The sequence below is a fragment of the Temnothorax longispinosus genome, chromosome 4, assembly GCF_030848805.1.
Source record: "Temnothorax longispinosus isolate EJ_2023e chromosome 4, Tlon_JGU_v1, whole genome shotgun sequence".
Classification (NCBI taxonomy): domain Eukaryota; kingdom Metazoa; phylum Arthropoda; class Insecta; order Hymenoptera; family Formicidae; genus Temnothorax; species Temnothorax longispinosus.
Genome location: NC_092361.1, coordinates 7368607 through 7387628, shown reverse-complemented (window position 1 = coordinate 7387628; position 19022 = coordinate 7368607). Strand labels below are relative to the sequence as shown.

General features: G+C 36.4%; 2 protein-coding genes and 1 pseudogene across 4 annotated transcripts; 2 read left to right on the top strand and 1 right to left on the bottom strand.

Moving 5' to 3' along the window:
* Nucleotides 1-3893: 3893 nt before the first annotated feature.
* On the top strand, nucleotides 3894-8756 carry Tsr1 (Tsr1 ribosome assembly factor). The gene is made up of 13 exons (XM_071775294.1): nucleotides 3894-3964; nucleotides 4194-4324; nucleotides 4523-4796; nucleotides 4910-5156; nucleotides 5491-5688; nucleotides 5780-6022; nucleotides 6353-6521; nucleotides 6638-6841; nucleotides 6924-7147; nucleotides 7267-7530; nucleotides 7625-7735; nucleotides 7842-8049; nucleotides 8556-8756. Exons 1-13 carry the CDS (start codon nucleotides 3921-3923, stop codon nucleotides 8681-8683), a joined length of 2445 nt encoding a protein of 814 aa, XP_071631395.1. The 5' UTR covers nucleotides 3894-3920; the 3' UTR covers nucleotides 8684-8756.
* Nucleotides 8757-9048: 292 nt separating this feature from the next.
* Nucleotides 9049-11428, bottom strand: LOC139811174 (uncharacterized; annotated as a pseudogene).
* An 81-nt stretch (nucleotides 11429-11509) lies between these two features.
* On the top strand, nucleotides 11510-13808 carry LOC139811173 (uncharacterized). Of its 3 annotated transcripts, none has more exons than XM_071775297.1 (3): nucleotides 11510-11645; nucleotides 12072-12413; nucleotides 12516-13807. In XM_071775297.1, exons 2-3 carry the CDS (start codon nucleotides 12103-12105, stop codon nucleotides 13510-13512), a joined length of 1308 nt encoding a protein of 435 aa, XP_071631398.1. In that variant the 5' UTR covers nucleotides 11510-11645; nucleotides 12072-12102; the 3' UTR covers nucleotides 13513-13807. The 3 variants fall into 3 exon arrangements, with proteins under 3 accessions (XP_071631398.1, XP_071631396.1, XP_071631397.1); XM_071775295.1 differs by lacking the exon at nucleotides 11510-11645 and adding an exon at nucleotides 11670-11896 and having other exon boundaries at nucleotides 12516-13808; XM_071775296.1 differs by lacking the exon at nucleotides 11510-11645 and adding an exon at nucleotides 11672-11971.
* Nucleotides 13809-19022: the final 5214 nt, after the last annotated feature.

The window sequence follows — 19022 nt, the reverse complement described above, 5'->3', positions numbered from 1 at the left end:
CCAGTTAGATAAAAGAGAAGGGGAATATCACGTGATATCAGGCAGCCATTTTGTCGACGAGTAGTAGCTATATATATTGCTCGGTTGCGCTTCTCTCTTTATATAGGACTCTAGTCATGCCCACGTTTTGGCTGTACCCGTATCCTGTCGGTATGTGCACGTTTTTGTGGTTCTCTTCCGTGCTATGTCCACTATTTTGTAGTAAAATGTCAACGATTTTGGAGTTTTTTTCATGTTATGTTCACGATTTTTTGGTTCTCTTCCGTTAGATTCACGATTTTTTAGTTTTATTTCCAAAGAGAATCAAAAAATCGTGGACATAGCACGGAAGAGAACCACAAAAACGTGCACATACCGACAGGATACGGGTACAGCCAAAACGCGGGCATGACCACTCTCATCTTTCTCTCTGCCATACGAGAGCTTGTGCGGAGGCTCTAACCGATACGTTTCTTGTGCGTTGATTCACGTTACGTTACGCTACGTGATCATACGAGAGTCTTGTGCGGTGGCTGGCGGTGGCTCTTATCCAATGCGCGCATTAGGAGCGCTTTGGTAGCGCAGAGAATTCCCTAGATTGTACTAACCGTACTGAATTCTTAGCACTCCTCCCAGCGCATTGAGTGCTTCTATTTCGATTTGAGGCAGTTGATGCGTCTGATGCGTTTATGCGGTCTATGCGTTTCTTGCGTAATTCGGAACGAACAACGGACCGTATATATTGACCTCTGACAAGAGGCAAGAATTTTGTAATGATATTAGCCGACTGACACTTTTTTTAAATTAGGTGTGAAATCGATTGTATTTTGTTTGTAGATTATTGTAGTGCATTTATTTTTGTTTGTTAGTTCATAATTAATTTTTAATTAAATATTTAAAGTGTCAGTTGCGGCTAACATCATATGATACATCAACATATTATAAAATAAAAGAAGTTTGTTTGTAGTTAATTGTATTTGGTTTGTAGAGTTTTGTAGTCTCTTTAAATTGTTTATAAATAATAAATACATTTATTGAACTATATATGTAGCATAGAGCAACAGCTATCGTTAATTGATTGTCGGATAGCTACACAGTTCGACAAATGTATTTATTAATTATAAACAATTTAAAGAGACTACAAAACTTTTTAACTTTACTACAAAGCTCTACAAACAAAATACAATTAACTACAAGCGAGCTTTTTTTATTTTACAATATGTTGATGTATCATATATGATGTTAGCCGACGCGCGACTGACACTTTAAATATTTAATTAAAATATAATTATGGACTAATGGTGCGTGTCCACTTGCGAGTAAGAACTCTCGAGAGCAAAAAGAGAGAAAGAGAGAGAGACTCTCGAGAGTATCTCTCTCTCTCTCTTTCTTTTTGCTCTCGAGAGTTCTTACTCGCAGGTGGAGACGCACCATCACAAACGAAAATAAATGCACTATAATAATTATCTACAAACGAAATACAATCAATTCCACATCTATTTTTTTGTACACGAATCTACTTCTACAATTTTTTAGATACCGGGTTGAAATTTTGCACACAAATAGACTATTATAGAAAGTATGTTCTCCTCTAATTTTATTAAAATTCGTCGACCTCAGAAAAGCGTGTTTTACGCTGTAGCTTTCTCAATATTTGAGATATCGATCTATTTCTAATTCTATTATATTTTTCAGTTTTTTTAACTCCTATTTCATATATAATTCTTTAAGATTTGACTGATTAGATCCATTTTTATACACGATCAAAGGTCCATAATTTTTTTAGAAATATGTGTAGCAAATTTTGAAATATTGGGCTATAATTATAGTTTTATTATATTCTTGGCTTAATTGTCTAGATCGGATCATGATCTAAAATTGATATGATTCAAGCAATTAAGTCAAGATCGGGGCATAATCCAGACAATTAAGCCAATATCGGGGCATAATCCATCAGACAATTAAGCCAAGATTTGGGCATGATCCAGACAATTAAGCCAAGATCGAGGCATGATTTGAATCAAGATCGGGAGACGTTCCAGACAATTAAGTCAAGATCGGGGGACGAACCAGACAATTAAGCCAAGATCGGGGCATGATCTAGACAATTAAGCCGTGTGATCGGAGCATGATCCGTACTTATAGTACCAAAATTATAACAGCCACTAATTTTGGTATTAAAAAAATAATTTTGGATACAATTACATTACAGCATCTCAAAGACATGTTAAATTTAAAAATAATTATAGTATTTAATCTTTATTTAATTAAAGAATAACTACAACTTCATCTAATAATTGTCAAGTTTCATCAATTCGTCATGGGTAGCGACTGTTGCGCGTCCCTAGCGGCCCCGAACAGAACCTTCCAAGTCGTGTATCGATGCGATTCAAAGATCGGGCGCGTATGCGAGTTGTAAAATAACTTTTTTAATAAATCCTTTATTTAAGCGGAGAGCACACACTTCTGCACAACGCATAATGCGTAAGCATAAGAAAATTGATTGGTCCATACACATATGCATAAGGAAATAGACCAATCAGTTCTCTTATGCTTACGCATTATGCGTTGTGAAGAAGTGTGTGCTCCCCGCTTAAAACTTAATTGATTATGTTGGAGGTGGTTTGAGAGCGTATGTTGAAGGGGAGAATGTATTGAAGGCAACCGAGCTTTTTAAGCACAAGGACATTATTTTTATTTCCTCTACTTTTTTGGAAATTATTCCAACATACATAAGGTGGTTTGCCTTCAGTACATTCTCCCCTTCAACATACGCTCTCAAACTACCTCCAACATAATCAATTAAGTTTTACTAAGGTTTATTAAAAAATTCATTTTACAACTCGCATACGCGCCCGATCTTTGAATCGCATCGATACACGACTTGGAAGGTTCTGTTCGGGGCCGCTAGGGACGCGCAACAGTCGCTACCCATGACGAATTAAGTGTGATTGGTTGGATCCAAAGGTAAGAACCAATTAGGCCGAGTTTCCACTGAGCGCGTCACGCGTCGCGTCATCCAAGTTAACCAATCCAAACATCCCATTTCATTACATTCTTGTGACGGAATCGAAATGGGATGTTTTGATTGGATGACGCGACGCGTGACGCGCTCAGTGGAAATTCAGCCTAAGGCTGAGTTTCCACTGAGCGCGTCACGCGTCGCGTCGTCACAAGTTAACCAATCAAAACATCCCATTTCATTACATTCTTGTGACGGGATCGAAATGGGATGTTTTGATTGGTTCAACTCGGACGACGCGACGCGTGACGCGCTCAGTGGAAACTCAGCCTCAGTGGAAACTCAGCCTAAGAACCAATTAGGCCGAGTTTCCACTGAGCGCGTCACGCGTCGCGTCATCCAAGTTAACCAATCAAACGGATTCGTAATAACAAGATTTCTCATAAAATAAATTACATAGATTCGTGAATTTTTTTTTATATACTCTTCATATAATAATGCAGTCAGCTACAGAGCCCGATTTTGCATTTTTGCTCTTAAAAATTTATAATAAATAAAATACGGAATAAAGTGCAGTTTAGCGTGCACTTAGTGCATAAAGTGCACCTGAGTGTACCTGAGTTTGCCTCTCCTTGGAACGCAGCCCCGCTTGGGTCAATGGTCACGTAGCGTAACGTAACGTTAGTCAACGCACAAGAAACGTATCGGTTATACTAAGGCTGAGTTTCCACTGAGCGCGTCACGCGTCGCGTCATCCAATCAAAACATCCCATTTCGATTCCGTCACAAGAATGTAATGAAATGGGATGTTTTGGATTGGTTAACTTGTGACGACGCGACGCGTGACGCGCTCGTGGAAACTCAGCCTAAGACTGCGGTAGAGTGCATTGACCAATCAGAAGGCTGCCGCAAGTCGCCTGCGGCAAAATCAAAATTTGTGATTGGTCAACGCACTCTGCCGCATGGCGTTTCCGCGTCTATGGAGTCTTTTAGCATTAGAGCCTTTGCACTAGCTCTCGCATGGTAACGTAACGTAGATCAACGCACAAGAAACGTATAACGCCGTAACGGTCGTAACCAATACGTTTCTTGTGCGTTGGCTCACGTTACGTTATGCTACGTAACTATACGAGAGTCTTGTGCGGTGGCTCTAAACACATACGACACCGTATTCCATATTGGTGTATTTATAGGTTATGTTACTACTCCGGCTACCACGTGGCGATTAATTATTGTTTTTCTTTTCGGATAGTTGTATCGAGTTCGTTACAATGAATATGATAAAACAAGAGACGCATCGACCAGGAGCGCTCAAACAATCTAATAAACAGCACAAAACCGGAAGGCATCGAAGTAAAAGTACCATCAATAACGATCTGAAAGGTGAACTTTCTATATACGTAATATACATATTAACAAATTTTGTAATAAAAATATAAAAATTACAACCGTACAGCCGACTCGTTCAATTGACAAGTAGTAAGCTTTTCGTAAAAATCTAGCGACTAAAATTCTACATGCTGTTTTAAACGGAACATTCTTTGATTTCCAAGAGGATATATCTTATTTTTTCTTGCATAGGTAAACAGAATGTTATCGGAAAGTCATCCAAGCGTTTTGAGAAGAATCTTCGGAAAGATGAACGTAGAAACCAATTGTTGCAATTAAGAAGAAAGAAGCGCGAGCAAGTACTTGCGCAGAAGAGAAATCTCGGTGGTTTTTCTTCGGCACCTATTCTTATCTGCGTTATACCGTTGCAAAGTGACGTGGACATAAAGAACATTGTATCTGCTGTAACTAACATGGATGAAACTGCTAATGTTGCTACTAGTCCAAATGGCATTATACATATTGGGTAAGCTATAAAACGGGAAAAGAACTTGCTTATTCTATTATTAGTAAAATAAATTAAAAATTTGTTAATATTTTATATAATACACATATATTTATGTATTTGTATTATTTTAGTGTTCCAAGACTGAAACGGCGGTTTTCTATCGTCGTACCGTCGATGGGCGACGTTTTAGCAACATTAGACGCAGCCAAAGTTGCTACCACGATACTCTTTGTTACTTCTGTCGCGAGTCAAACAAACGATGGTACGCAAAGAGATATTATAGACGATTGGGGCAAGGAAATTATCGTGTCTTGCCTCGCTCAAGGTTTACCTTCTACAATGATTGCGGTGCATAATATTCAAAGACTTCATATTAAGGTAAGCAACGATACGTTTAACACTTTGAGTGCCAAACTGATTTTGGCACCTTGAACTTAATATTATCTAATATGTTGTTTTAATATTTTATTGCTTTTCTTATGTCTCAATAAAATTAATATTATTTCTTTAACGTCTTAAATATTTAGTAAAATTATTCTTAATCGGATAAATAAGACCGTCACTCACAAATGGACGCGACGGGGCCTTTGCGGAAATTTACACATCACCCAGATATGGGTGACATGGCACTCAAAGTGTTAAAAATCTTTGAAGCGAATATAGAAATTAATTAACTCTTTATTGTGAAGAACTCTTTGTAAATTATGAATAGAAACGTCAAGAGTATAAACAATCTGTGCAACGTGCAATTTCAAAATGGATTCCCGAAGAAAAAGTTCTTGAATTGGACACTACGGCCGATTGCTTAAATATGTTACGGCGTGCTGGATCACAAAAGCAAAGAAGTTCGTTTTACAAAGATATAAGACCATATCTTTTGGCCGAGAAAGTCTCCTATGAATGTGATCAAGTACGTAAAACTATTGTATTTAAAAATGTGTATTGTGCGTAAAGAGCAGATTGAATACCATTTAATTATCACGTAATTCTTATCTCGTCAGGATTCTCCTGAGTTTGGAACTCTCATGGTCAGTGGATATTTACGAGGCACCGCACCATTGTCGGCCAATGATTTGGTTCACATACCAGGTTTTGGAGACTTTCAAATGTCTTGCATCAAAACGTCGACAGATCCGTATTTAATTGAACACGTTGAGCGGACCAAGTATCTTTCTGATGATAAAATGAAAACGGAACAGAGAAATGAAACCGAAATGATTCTAACTGCAGACCCAGAAAAACAGGTTTCTCGCACATATTTTAATATTGATAACTTGTACGAATCTCGAAATAGGTGCGGCTACAAAAACTTCCTAAGCGAGTATTATTAACGCTCTTATCAATATCTTCGGTATTGCAAGTATTCTGGCGAGTATTTGAACAGCATTAAGAGCAGCGAGAGAGAGAGAGAGAGAGTGAGAGTGAGAAATTATTATGGGAATCACGAACATTTATAGAGAACGTGTCCAAATTATTGCTAATTTATTGCATTATATATGCGATTTTTAATAGCATTAGTAATAAAATTGCATGTCGATACGTGCAATTTAAATTAAAAATGTTAAAATTTATAGGAATCCCTCGAAAGTGAATATATTCCTGACCCAATGGACGCTGAACAAACGTGGCCTACGAAAGAGGAATTGGCTGAAGCGGCAAACAATAGAAATAGAAAAATTGTCAAGGTTGTGCCAAAAGGAACCTCTGAATATCAAGCTGCATGGATACCGGATGAAGATGGAGGTTATTACATAAGTTTTCTTCTTTCTCTTTCTCTCCGTTTTCTCCTAAAAAATTGTATTTAATCTCGTTTAATTGTTTTAAAAACTTTTAAAAACAAATTTTTTTTCTTTGTCTAGAAAGCCTCGGTGTATGTTCGGGGAATGAATCGGAGGACAATATGTCTGTGGAAGAGGCAAGATCTGAAGCAGCCAGTAGTGAAGATTTGGAGGATGACGAACAATATGAGACCATTACGATATCGGAAGCGCCACTGGATGAGGAGCGTTACGACCAGGATATTGATATGTTTGAAGAAAAGCAAGCCATGGAAAACTTCAAAGGTTACTGTAATTTTATGTATCTACTGATTTAATGTACCATTCTTGATTATCGTTTTAGCAATAATTTTCTAATAACATACAGAGGCAAAATTGGACGCGCAATTTCCCGACGAAGTGGATACACCTCAAAACATTTTGGCTAAAGCAAGATTCCAAAAATATCGAGGTCTCGAATCATTCCGTACTAGTCCATGGGATCCAAAGGAAAATCTTCCTATTGATTATTCTCGGATAATTGAATTCGCCGATTACGATCGCAGGCGAAAATGTATTTATAAAGAACGTAAAGATATCGAAGGTGTCACGGTACGTATATTGACGAATTTTTTTTCTCTCTTTCAGTATTAATCTTGCATTAAATGTTTATCTGTATACATATGTATGTATGTATGTATGTATGTATGTATGTATGTATATACTTTCAGCCAGGATCTTATATACAAGTTTGTATCATCCATGTTAACAGAGAAGCTTTCAAGGCATTTGCTATGGTAGAAAATAAACCATTAATAGTGGTCGCCTTACTTCCGTATGAGCATAAAATGTCTCTTTTAAACATTGTGTTGAAACATTCGAGCAATTACACACGACCAATCAAGTCAAAGGAAAGATTGATATTTCAATGTGGATTTAGACGATTTGCGGCATGTCCAATATTTAGCCAACATACAAACGGTGCCAAGCATAAGGTGGGTCGATGCGCTTTTATAATGTAAAAAAACATTAAGTTATATAATCTCTTGTACAAATTTATATTTCATCGTGACAAATATATTTGTTTAGTACGAGAGATACTTTCACCCCGATAGTACTGTAGTGGCGAGTATGTATGCACCGGTTACTTTTTCACCGTGTCCAATCCTATGTTACGTCGAGAATAAAAGTGGCAAGCTCGTATGTATTTTGTTAATATTATTATATTACATGTTATATTAAATCTTTATCGTACACGAGACTGTGAGTCCTCTATCTAGTTGAAATGATAATGATGTTATTTCAGGAATTAATTGCGACTGGTAGTGTGTTATCTTGTAATCCCAACAGAATTGTCCTAAAACGAGTTGTTTTGAGTGGTCACCCGTACAAGGTGAATAAAAGATCGGTGGTTGTGCGTTTCATGTTCTTTCATCGCGAAGATATCGAATGGTTCAAGCCAATCCAATTGAGAACCAAATATGGACGTAGAGGCCATATAAAGGAACCCCTTGGTAAATAGTTGATAAATAGTTGGTAAATAGTATTAAGGTGATCCTAAAGCCGTGATCCTAACTGGTTTTTTTTCAGTTTTTTTCTTAGCACTAATCTTTTAATTGGCTTTATAGAAATGCAAAATTCTTGTCTAGAATTAAAGTACGCATCAAAATCTAGGTCATGGTGGTCGATTTTATATGTGGTGGTCGTCACGTATAACAAAAAATATTAATTTTTTTTTGTTTTCGATATAAATTCGACCACCATGACCTAGATTTTGATGCGTACTTTAATTCTAGACAAGAATTTTGCATTTCTATAAAGCCAATTAAAAGATTAGTGTTAAGAAAAAAACTGAAAAAAACCGGTTAGGATCACGGCTTTAGGATCACCTTAATGGTTGATGTCGCGATATATCAACTGCATCTCTTTTGTTTGTGTCTGCACTGGTATAGCTTTACCTTTACTTTTACTTTTACCGCTAAATAAGTAGTAAGTGTAATTCACTTTCGATTTTTCATAGGTACACACGGACACATGAAGTGCATCTTCAATGATCAACTAAAGTCTCAGGATACAGTGTTGATGAATTTGTACAAACGAGTTTTTCCAAAATGGACTTACGAGCCTATGAACCAATACGTACAATAAAAATTATTTGGTCTTGTTAATCTTGGAATTATCCTATACTGTATGTGTACAATACATGTAATGTTGCAACTATCGTGCGCTTTGTGATCATTACGACAAATTGAATTTTGAGCGAGTTGATGATTTTTTTAATGACTGCGAAATTGTTCGAATCGCCAGTAGCATTCTTCCAAATGGGCCTTTACGCGTGGTGGTCAAATTTTGAGTTTATTAAAAGATCTGTAAACATTAAACAAACGTGATATGACAGCTGCTCCAAAACTATCTCTTTCTGTTAAGGTACAATTTCACGGAGCGAAGAAAAGCCAGCGTTTTACCCCCACTCCATCAATTTTCGTCAAGGTGGCGTTACGGCGTTGCTTAGCTAAAAAGTTCAACACGGTTGAACTTTTAGCGAAGCAACGCCGAACGCCGAAAACACGTGGTGACACAGAGAGATTTAATTTTATTTTCATTTAACAACAGCATATTATTTGTAGATTTATTAACAAATTAACTTGAATTATAATTTTGGGTTGTAAAAACACTTTTTGTTTATATTTTTGTGTATTTGCTATGTAATTCGCACATAGCTACTATATTTAAACAATATTGAAAATATTGTTTATTTAGTATTTATGGAAATTCTCTATTTAGAAATTATACGCATTGCAAATAATTTTTTTCTATTGATCACTAATTGTAATGTAATACAATAAAAATAGAAAATTTATATACAAAATAACTTATTATATCCAATATATCCTAGCTTGGTTAATAGAAATTGAAACTGCGATCAGCCTTCCGCTATAATACATCCATAAGGTAAAATAATCGTTCTGCTTTTTAGCTTAAAAAAAAATGCATTTCTAGATGCTTTATTAATTTTTAAGAACATACTACACACACACACATAGGTATATATATATATATATATATATACAACTTTTTGGTCGCAACAAACGGATATGAAACAACCAGGATTGGGTTCCATCCATTTGAAAACTGAATATTTATTACCAGGAAATATACATTATAAGTAATTATTAATGTATTTCCTATTTCAAATAGAAAAGACACAGACACATTTATTTACATACATCTTTCATATTGCCACGGCACTGCTCCTTCGTTATTAAAATAACGACAAAATTCATTTCAAATTTCTATGCATTGTCGGGCACTCATGTTCGATCCACAGTTTGAGATGTCTCTGAATGCGCATCCATCTTCCATGATGACACGCCAAGACCCTGGTCTGAAGCCATTTGGACAGTGCGCGGATCATCGACATCGATCAAACCCGAAGGCACATATGCGTTCTCATCAATGTCCTGCCGGCGAAGCCAATTATGCAAACAAATAGTTGCTTGAACCATTAACTTTGCGTTATCAGGACTGGCGATAATTGGTTTTCTGTATACTCTCCATTGACTGGCGAGTATACCAAATACGTTTTCTATTATTCGTCTCGCACGACTCAGACGGTAATTGTACATTTCTTGCTCTGGTGTCAGTCCTCTACCTGGATACGGACGAAGCAAGTATGGCTTCAAAGGAAAGGCTTCATCTCCCACAAGACAGTATGGTAAAATTGGTCCTCCTTCTCCAAGCGCTGCTGGTTGTGGAATATTCATTCTACCTTCTTCGAATGCTTTCCCCATAGCACTTTCTTTGAAGACGCCACCATCACTTCGTCGTCCGTATGCCCCGATATCCACAAAACGTATATATAATTTGCATCGCAGATAGCCATGAGAACTATGCTGTGACTGTGTTTATAATTATAAACGCTGATCCAGCATTTTTGGGACACTAAAAGTAAGAATTGTTATTTCAAATTGTACTTCTTATTAAATTATATCGTATACCAACAATGATTTTACGTACTTGAATGGTAACGTACTTGCCATCAATGGCTCCAATGCAATGAACGAAATTCCATCTTTCGTTAAAATTATTGGCGATATCCACCCAGTCTCCTTCTTCCAGTCGACCCGAAAGAACTAAAGGGCATAAAACATCCCATATTGCTTTACAGGTTTCATGGATGATATTACCCGCTGTTGTCACTCCCACAAGATATTGGTAGGACATCGATATCATGGAGTCCCCGGAAGCAAGATATCTATAATATTTAATATATAATATACCATAATATTCACGCATTAAGAAAAAATGTATAACGTTGTTACGTTTATACACTACAAAAAACACTAAATTAAAAATTAAATTGGATCAAGCAAAACAAACCTCAATGTTAATGCCAACCGTTCAGCTGGTGAGATACTTTGTCGAATGACGTCCTGCTTTTGCAATCTTGGTCCAACCATGCCTAACAATTCTTCCAACTGTGTTGCGGTCATCCGAAAATAATTAATTGTGGAAACGTATGTCCTTCAATATTAACTTCGGGACCGACGCAAAGAAAAAACTATGTACATCACGATTTTCAAAAATGGGTGCTACCTAAAACCTTTTCTTCGCGTATCTTCTTTTCTTTTTCATTAAATATATAGCTGCAGCTGTAGCGGCTATGCGTCGTCTCCTTACAACCTCTGCTGCAACTGCAGCTGCCACTGTACGTCTATAATATTCAACGTACGCGATGTACTGTCTATAATAATTGAAGTATTCCATTTTTATTATACACAGTTCTTTTTCTTGTCGGTTAAGTAGCGTTAGCTCAGCGTTTAAATGCTACTTTGCATTGCGTGGAGTGGGGGTAATACGCCAGCTTTTCTTCGCTCCATGAAAATGATAGGGGCGATAGCGTTAAGGCCTTCACACATAAAATCCCGTAAGGACGTAAGACGTAAACGTAAGACGTAAAACGTAAAGCCCATCACACACAAATCGCGTAAAACGTAAAGTCCAACCAATAGCAAACGCGGAAAAGTTTCCTCCCATTTATGAAGATTTTTAATCTAGAAGTGTCAGTTTAGTGTTATGTTATAGCTGTACGTACATATTCGATCAAACAGTAAGTATCTTTTTTTAAGTTTAATAACAAACCTATATTAAATTCTAAATTTTACACTAATATGTAGTCCATTTAAAATTATATGAATATATTTAATATTATAATATATATTAACATATGTATTTAATATTATTATATATTTAATATATTTAATATTTATAATATAAGCACCATTTATATATACTTTGACAACAAAAATCAGTGTCGCATAACGTAAAATGCATGATACATACAGGTTATGTTTCACAAAGGTGTATTTATATTTTCTTAATTAAATATTGGTCTATAAAGAAAATGGCTCAGTGACAATAAGATAAAGAAAAATTGTAAGCCTTAGGGCCAAATCTAAGCTATGGTATCATTTGAAGAAAAATAGGGAGAAAGTGTAATTCTAACAAATCTAATTCAAACAAATCTATTTTCCAGGTTATCTGTGGAAGTAAAGAACTGCAAGAGGATGAGAACAGAGGATGCAATATTTGCAGGACTATTGGTTGCGACCATGGGTTTGGTTATATTACAAAGGAAGAAATCACAAAGGTGGTTGAATCGTCAATGGTGGGTCCGACCAATTAATTGTATGCGCCCTAATCAAGGCGATTTTTGTCATCTACTTCAAGAAATGAAAGATGATCCACAAATGTTCTTCCGATATACAAGGATGACAGTTCCAATTTTCAATAAATTATTAGAAATAATGAGACCATCCTTAATTAAAAGAAGTCACCGAGCTTTGGTTCCGGAGGAACGTCTCGCTATAACACTTAGGTACGATATTTTTTCAAACTGAAGCTCATTTAATATCCGCATATAGGCCGTACTATAAAATTTTACCTTTAAATAATTGAACTGTGTTTTTAATTGTTACAGATATCTTGCAACGGGAGATCAGATACTATCAATTGCATTGGCTTATCGTATTGGAGAGTCAACAGCATATAGCATCATAAAAGAAACGTGTAACGTCTTCATAAAAATATTAGCACCTGATTATCTTCGACCTCCAATGCAAGAAGAATGGATCAATATCTGTCATGGCTTTTGGAGAGATTGGAACTTTCCAAATTGTGTAGGAGCTGTAGATGGGAAACACATCCATATACAAGCACCACCAAACTCGGGGAGCTTATACTATAATTATAAAAAGACTTTTAGTATCGTATTGATGGCTGCGTGTGACCAGAATTATAAATTTACCTTGGTGGACGTTGGTGCCTATGGTAGTAATAACGACGCAGGAGTGTTTTCTCGATCGGAATTTGGAAAAGCTCTACATAATCAAGGACTTGACTTACCGCAAGGTGTTGCAAAATTACCTGGAAGCGAGACAGAAACACCCTGCTTTTTTGTCGGAGACGACGCTTTTCAATTAACAAGGAATATGATGAAGCCCTATGCTGGTCGGAATTTAAGTCAAATTCAGAAAATTTTTAATTACCGATTGTCCCGAGCCAGAAGGACAATTGAAAATGCGTTTGGAATCCTTGCTTCACGATGGCGAGTCTTCAGGAAACCGATTTGCATGAACCCTGTAACTGTTGATAAGATTGTCATGGCATGTGTTTGCCTTCATAATTTCTTAAAAACAGAAAACGATGCATTGCCAGTACGACATCGCTTATATTGTCCACCTAACTTTGTGGACTCGGAATCTGAAAACGGCGACGTTGTGCCTGGAGAATGGCGAAATGAAGACGGTGAAGGTTTTCAAGGTCTTGCACCATCAAGTGCCCATCGCGCTACAAGAGAAGCATATAATCAAAGGGATTCATTAGCCAATTTCTTGTTGACTCCTGAAGGTGAAGTTCCGTGGCAGTATGTATATATCCGCAGAGGTTTCAATTGTGATGATACTCCGGACAATTAATTCTATGTGACAATTATATTCATTTAAACGAGTGTAAATAATTATAAATATGAATTTAATTAATTTAAAGGCTTCTGATAAGATTCGAGTCATCCTTAATTCTAGCATTGTATGTATATGTAATGTTAATTTTTAAATAATAATTATGTATCGGGTAGTTGTAAATAAAATAGCCGTTTTTATATTTTTCTAAAAGTAAATATAAGTATATATAAGTATAAAAGATATAATCAAGACAATTTTTATAATAAAATATTTTTTATTGCAAAATACATATATAATATCAATAAACTATATTCTATGTCAAAAAAAATAAAAAATAAATTAAAAATTCCACCTTTTCCCCAGCATGACCATCATAAATCAGTTCTTCAACGTAGAAAGAAAAAGAGGAAAGATGAACCGTACAAGAAGATCGGTTAAAAAGAACAGCTGTCTCATAATATGTCAGTTAGATGCTGAACATAAAAGTATACAATATAAAATAAAAAAGTATAGCATCTATTCTATGTAAAAAAAAATAAAATTAAAAATTCCACATTTTCCCGAGCATGACCATCATAAATCTGTTCTTTTTAGCTGAACTTCTTGCACAGTTTATCTTTTCTCTTTTTTTCTTCTACGTGGAAAGAAAAAGAGGAAAGATGAACCGTGCAAGAAGATCGGTTAAAAAGAACAGGTCTCATAATATGTCAGTTAGATGCTGAACATAAAAGTATACAATATAAAATAAAAAAGTATAGCATCTATTTTATGTAAAAAAAAATAAAATTAAAAATTCCACATTTTCCCGAGCATGACCATCATAGATCTGTTCTTTTTAGCTGAACTTCTTGCACAGTTTATCTTTTCTCTTTTTTTCTTCTACGTGGAAAGAAAAAGAGGAAAGATGAACCGTGCAAGAAGATCGGTTAAAAAGAACAGCTGTCTCATAAAATGTCAGTTAGATGCTGAACATAAAAGTATACAATATAAAATAAAAAAGTATAGCATCTATTCTATGTAAAAAAAAATAAAATTAAAAATTCCACATTTTCCCGAGCATGACCATCATAGATCTGTTCTTTTTAGCTGAACTTCTTGCACAGTTTATCTTTTCTCTTTTTTTCTTCTACGTGGAAAGAAAAAGAGGAAAGATGAACCGTGCAAGAAGATCGGTTAAAAAGAACAGGTCTCATAATATGTCAGTTAGATGCTGAACATAAAAGTATACAATATAAAATAAAAAAGTATAGCATCTATTAAAATGTTATTAGAACTCTTAAAAATAAAAATGGCTTGTACTTTGGTTGGCTTAACTCGTTATGGCTTAACTTTGGTTGGATTTTCGCCTATTTAAGGGTCGTAAGGTGCGTACAAAATTTGCATGATTGTTTGCTGCCTTTTTTATTTTTCATGCGATGGTAATGTTTCTAATTGGTTCACAATTAACCTTGCAAAAATTTCATCTGAACTACCAGCAATGTCAGAATTACGATTACTCTGAAGACGTTGGTGCATAGTTTGACAAAGTGTAACTAAAGAGCTTTCCAAGCCGGTCAAATCATTTTTCTTTTTAGTTAAAGGTCTTCGTAACAATGGCGTTGCTTGAGGAGTTGTGGATGCTGGAGAAGGCGTAAACTCTTTCAATGAAAACATCGAGCTTGTAGTCGATTGATCATGTTCATCCGGTCTATGGGGTGTATCCGTACAACGCCTGAATGAATCGCTTGGAGTTGAGGAATTATCTTCCAATGAGGTGGCTAATAATGAAGAAGGGCCAGTGCCTTGCAAAAAATTTGTCTTGAATGATGTTGAAAAGTTTGCACATGGTTCGATCAGTACTTCATCTGCTATATTTGAGAGTTGTGAGGCAGCGCAGGATGCGGGGGATTTCGTACTTGAAATAATTTCACTATTTGTAGACGAATTTGTTACTTGTCGATCAATTTGGATTGGTGACAAAGCTGTCGCCGATGAGACGTGATTGTGAGCCTTATTTTCCATGACCTCCACATACGTTTTAAATTTGAAACATTTGTATGAGACCTGAAAAAGAAGTACACCATTATATGTATAGGAAAATATGGAACAAAGAAGCCAGATTAAGGTCTCAGCAGGAGGTTGATTTTGTGTATCTTGAAATAAGGTGAAAATTACAAAAGTGAAGAAATTTACTAGCGTATCTAGCGATTTCATTTGTCATCTAGTAAAGTCTGTTCATTTTTGTAATTTTCACCTCGTTTCAAGATACACAATCGACCCTCTGACGCAGTTGTCACATGAATAGACAAAGCGTTTGTCTGCGTATGTAGGTATGTATGTCTGTTTCTTTGTATGCGTAAGTAAGAGGGGGAAAAACGCTGTCAGCAGGGATCTCAATCTGGCTTCTTTATTGTAGGGCAGCAAAATATAGAAAAATGATTTGTGCCACAAACTTACTTCCTTTTTTTAATATGGTCATTTAAAAATGACATATTTTCATAACATGGAAAAACAGCTCGTCGACTAATTCCACTGCCACTTCTTGAATCCAACTCCCGTTGGCGCTTCTCTTTTCCAAATCTTTCACGCAGCCTCACCCATCGAGTTTGACAATCTGAAACTGCATGCAGAAAATGATTCATTTGATAAAGAATGAAATAAATAAAAGAGATAGATAATCGAGTAAATATTATAATATTTATCGTTTAATATTAATGTATTTATTTACCTGGAAGGTTCACTGCCAACGATATTTCTTTCCATGAATTCTCTTTCATCACATGATCTTTAAAATTGCGATCTTGATGGTTATATAAATGCGGGTATGCTCTCACCGCATCAATAAGCAGTTCGTCAGTGTCTTTAATAAAGACTTCATCACTTTCATTAAACATATTGCAGTATTGATTGTGATCACTCATTGCGACGGATGCTGTACAAGTGTACACATACACACATAACCTCAATAAACCCTTGGCGTTAAATTTTAAACTAAAGCGCGTACTTCGTGACTTTTCGTGATTGGTTGCCCATAAGACGTAAACCGTAAGAATTTCATCCTTACGATATTTTTCGACATTACGTTTTACGTTTTACGTAAAAAAATGGTGGGGTTACGCACAACACAATACTCGATTGGGATTGGTCGATCTTCTTACGCTTACGTTTTACGTCCTTACGCGATTTTATGTGTGAAGGCCTTAGCTGTTCTACGCTGGCTTTACAGTGAGGTGGAGTGGGGATAAACGCTGGCTTTTCTTCGCTCGCATGAAATTTCAGCTTTAGAAAGAGCTGGGCTGCATTCCAAAATTCACTCTAGTTAACTAAAATGCTATAGTGTACAGTGACGTAAACTATAGATTTTAGTTACTCAGAGTGAATTTTGGAACGCTAGTTCCAGAAAGGTGAGAAGTGATTGGCCACCGCACCGTGACTTTTACCACGGGTATTTTGCAAATAATTAAGAAATGTATTATTCCTCAAACGTAAAACACTAGTATATTTGTAAAGCCTTGTGTCCACGATGCTAGAACTGCATCCGAGTTTTGGTTTAAGCCAATCAACTTGCAGCTCTTACAGAAAAGTAGCAGTTTCATTGGCTTAAACCGAAACTCGGACACAGTTCTAGCATCGTGGACACAAGGCTTAAGTCACAAACGATTTCCTATTTTATAGTTATCACAAAATCTGTTTATATAATTACTAAAAAGTGTCGGTTGACATATCGTGTGACTAAAATAAAATTGTTAATTTCAAAAAAACTAATTGGTCACAAATGTTAAAAACAGACTCAATTTCACCAACCACGGTTAACTTAACTGACGGTTAAAGTTAGCGGTATTGACCAATAGTATTGGTGGTATTGGGCGCGTTTAGCAGACCAAGCCGTTGAGTAACAGTCGAACGTGATTGGCTCTTACTTTTAGAACCAATCAATCAACGCAGAGTGTTGATAAGACGAACTCAACAGTTGTGTCTGCTGAACACGGCCATTGTAAACCCCGCATTAAGGTCAATACCGCTAACTTTAACCGTCGGTTAAGCCCCTTGCACAATGCCAGGCAACAGGCAATAGGAACAGGAAATAACCAAAAAATCGTTAATTACAACCTAAAAAATTCAAATGCTATGATTGGTTGGCAATAGGCAATAGGCACAAAATTTCCAACGTGACGGAAACTCTGTGTCTATTGCCTGTGTCACTGTTTATTCTGCATTTATACATGATTTCTGATTTCTATTCCCTGTTCCTATTGCTTGTTGCCTGGCATTGTGCAAGGGGCTTTAAGCTAACCGTGGTTGGTGAAATTGGCCTTCAGAATCAATCACAAACGATTTATGAACGAAATATATTCAGAAGAATTAAAAATAATCAAGTCATTTCTGTCGGTTAGCTATTGGCTGTATAGGACCAATTTCATGAGCAGCAAACATTTGCGTCAAAAGTGAGCCAAAGATTTCTAGGAAATTACTAAACTGCTGCTCGCTGCTACAGCATCATGGTTTATACCATGTATGTACAGCATTTCACTGCCCATGTCCTACCTTTTATGCGGGGTCTACAATGGGAGTCGCAAGAATTGACCAATCACAGTCGATTATTCTCCTCAAATTCGATTGTGATTGGTCAATTCTTACGACTCGCATTGTAGACCCCACATTAAGGTCAATCCAGACAAACTTGCATAGCGCATAAACATAAGCATAAGAGAATTGATTGGTCCATATGCATGTGCATAAGGAAATAGACCAATCCGTTTCTTTATGCATATGGTTATGCACCTATGCAAGTTTGTCTGGATAGACCTTTCCGGTGTCCATGATGCAAAAACTGTGTCCAAGTTTCGGTTTAGGCCAATGAAACTGCTACTTTTCTGTAAGAGCTGCAAGTTGATTGGCTTAAATCGAAACTTAGACACAGTTCTTGCATCGTGGACACCGGGCTTTAGGCACGGTTTCACCAACGTAATTTAATCTAATCGGTCGATTAAACTCACTCTTCGTCTCTTTCTAGGGGGACAGTTAGAAAGAGACGAAGATTGAGTTTAATCGACCGATTAGATTAAATCACGTTGGTGAAACCAGCAGGCCTTATGCCCGTATCAGACTATGGATTGGGTTTGCGATTGGATTAAAATTTGACCAATCAGAGCTAAGTTTACTAAACTTGAGATCAGTTTCTCTGTTCTGATTGATTAAATTTCAATCCAATCTCAGAAACGCGAACTTGTTCCTCCTTAGGGCCAATTTCACCAACCACAGTTAGTTTAACCGACGGTTAAAGTTAGCAGGATTGACAAATAGAAAGCAGGGTGGATTCATTTCTATTGGTCAATTCTGCTAACTTTAACCACTGGTTAAGCTAACTGTGGTTGGTGAAATTGTTCCTAATTGGTCAGATTAGACTAATAAACAGCAGGGCGTATGTACAATCATAAGATGGCGGCGGCGTGGCGGCAAAGTTGGAATCTACTAGATTCCAACTAGTCGGATAGAGAATTCCCAAAGTCCCGAGAGAGCACCCCCCTTTCCATCTCGATGGCCAA

What these genes read in the sequence shown, in the direction of transcription:
- Tsr1 (XM_071775294.1), top strand. Translation starts at nt 3,921, where the DNA reads ATGGAGTCTTTTAGCATTAGAGCCTTTGCACTAGCTCTCGCATG. An exon ending in TTTGCACTAGCTCTCGCATG is followed by an intron (nt 3,965 to 4,193) that starts GTAACGTAACGT and finishes CTTTTCGGATAG; the next exon opens with TTGTATCGAGTTCGTTACAA. An exon ending in CATCAATAACGATCTGAAAG is followed by an intron (nt 4,325 to 4,522) that starts GTGAACTTTCTA and finishes TTTCTTGCATAG; the next exon opens with GTAAACAGAATGTTATCGGA.
- LOC139811173 (XM_071775295.1), top strand. Translation starts at nt 11,868, where the DNA reads ATGATACATACAGGTTATGTTTCACAAAG. An exon ending in ACAGGTTATGTTTCACAAAG is followed by an intron (nt 11,897 to 12,071) that starts GTGTATTTATAT and finishes TCTATTTTCCAG; the next exon opens with GTTATCTGTGGAAGTAAAGA. An exon ending in CGTCTCGCTATAACACTTAG is followed by an intron (nt 12,414 to 12,515) that starts GTACGATATTTT and finishes TAATTGTTACAG; the next exon opens with ATATCTTGCAACGGGAGATC.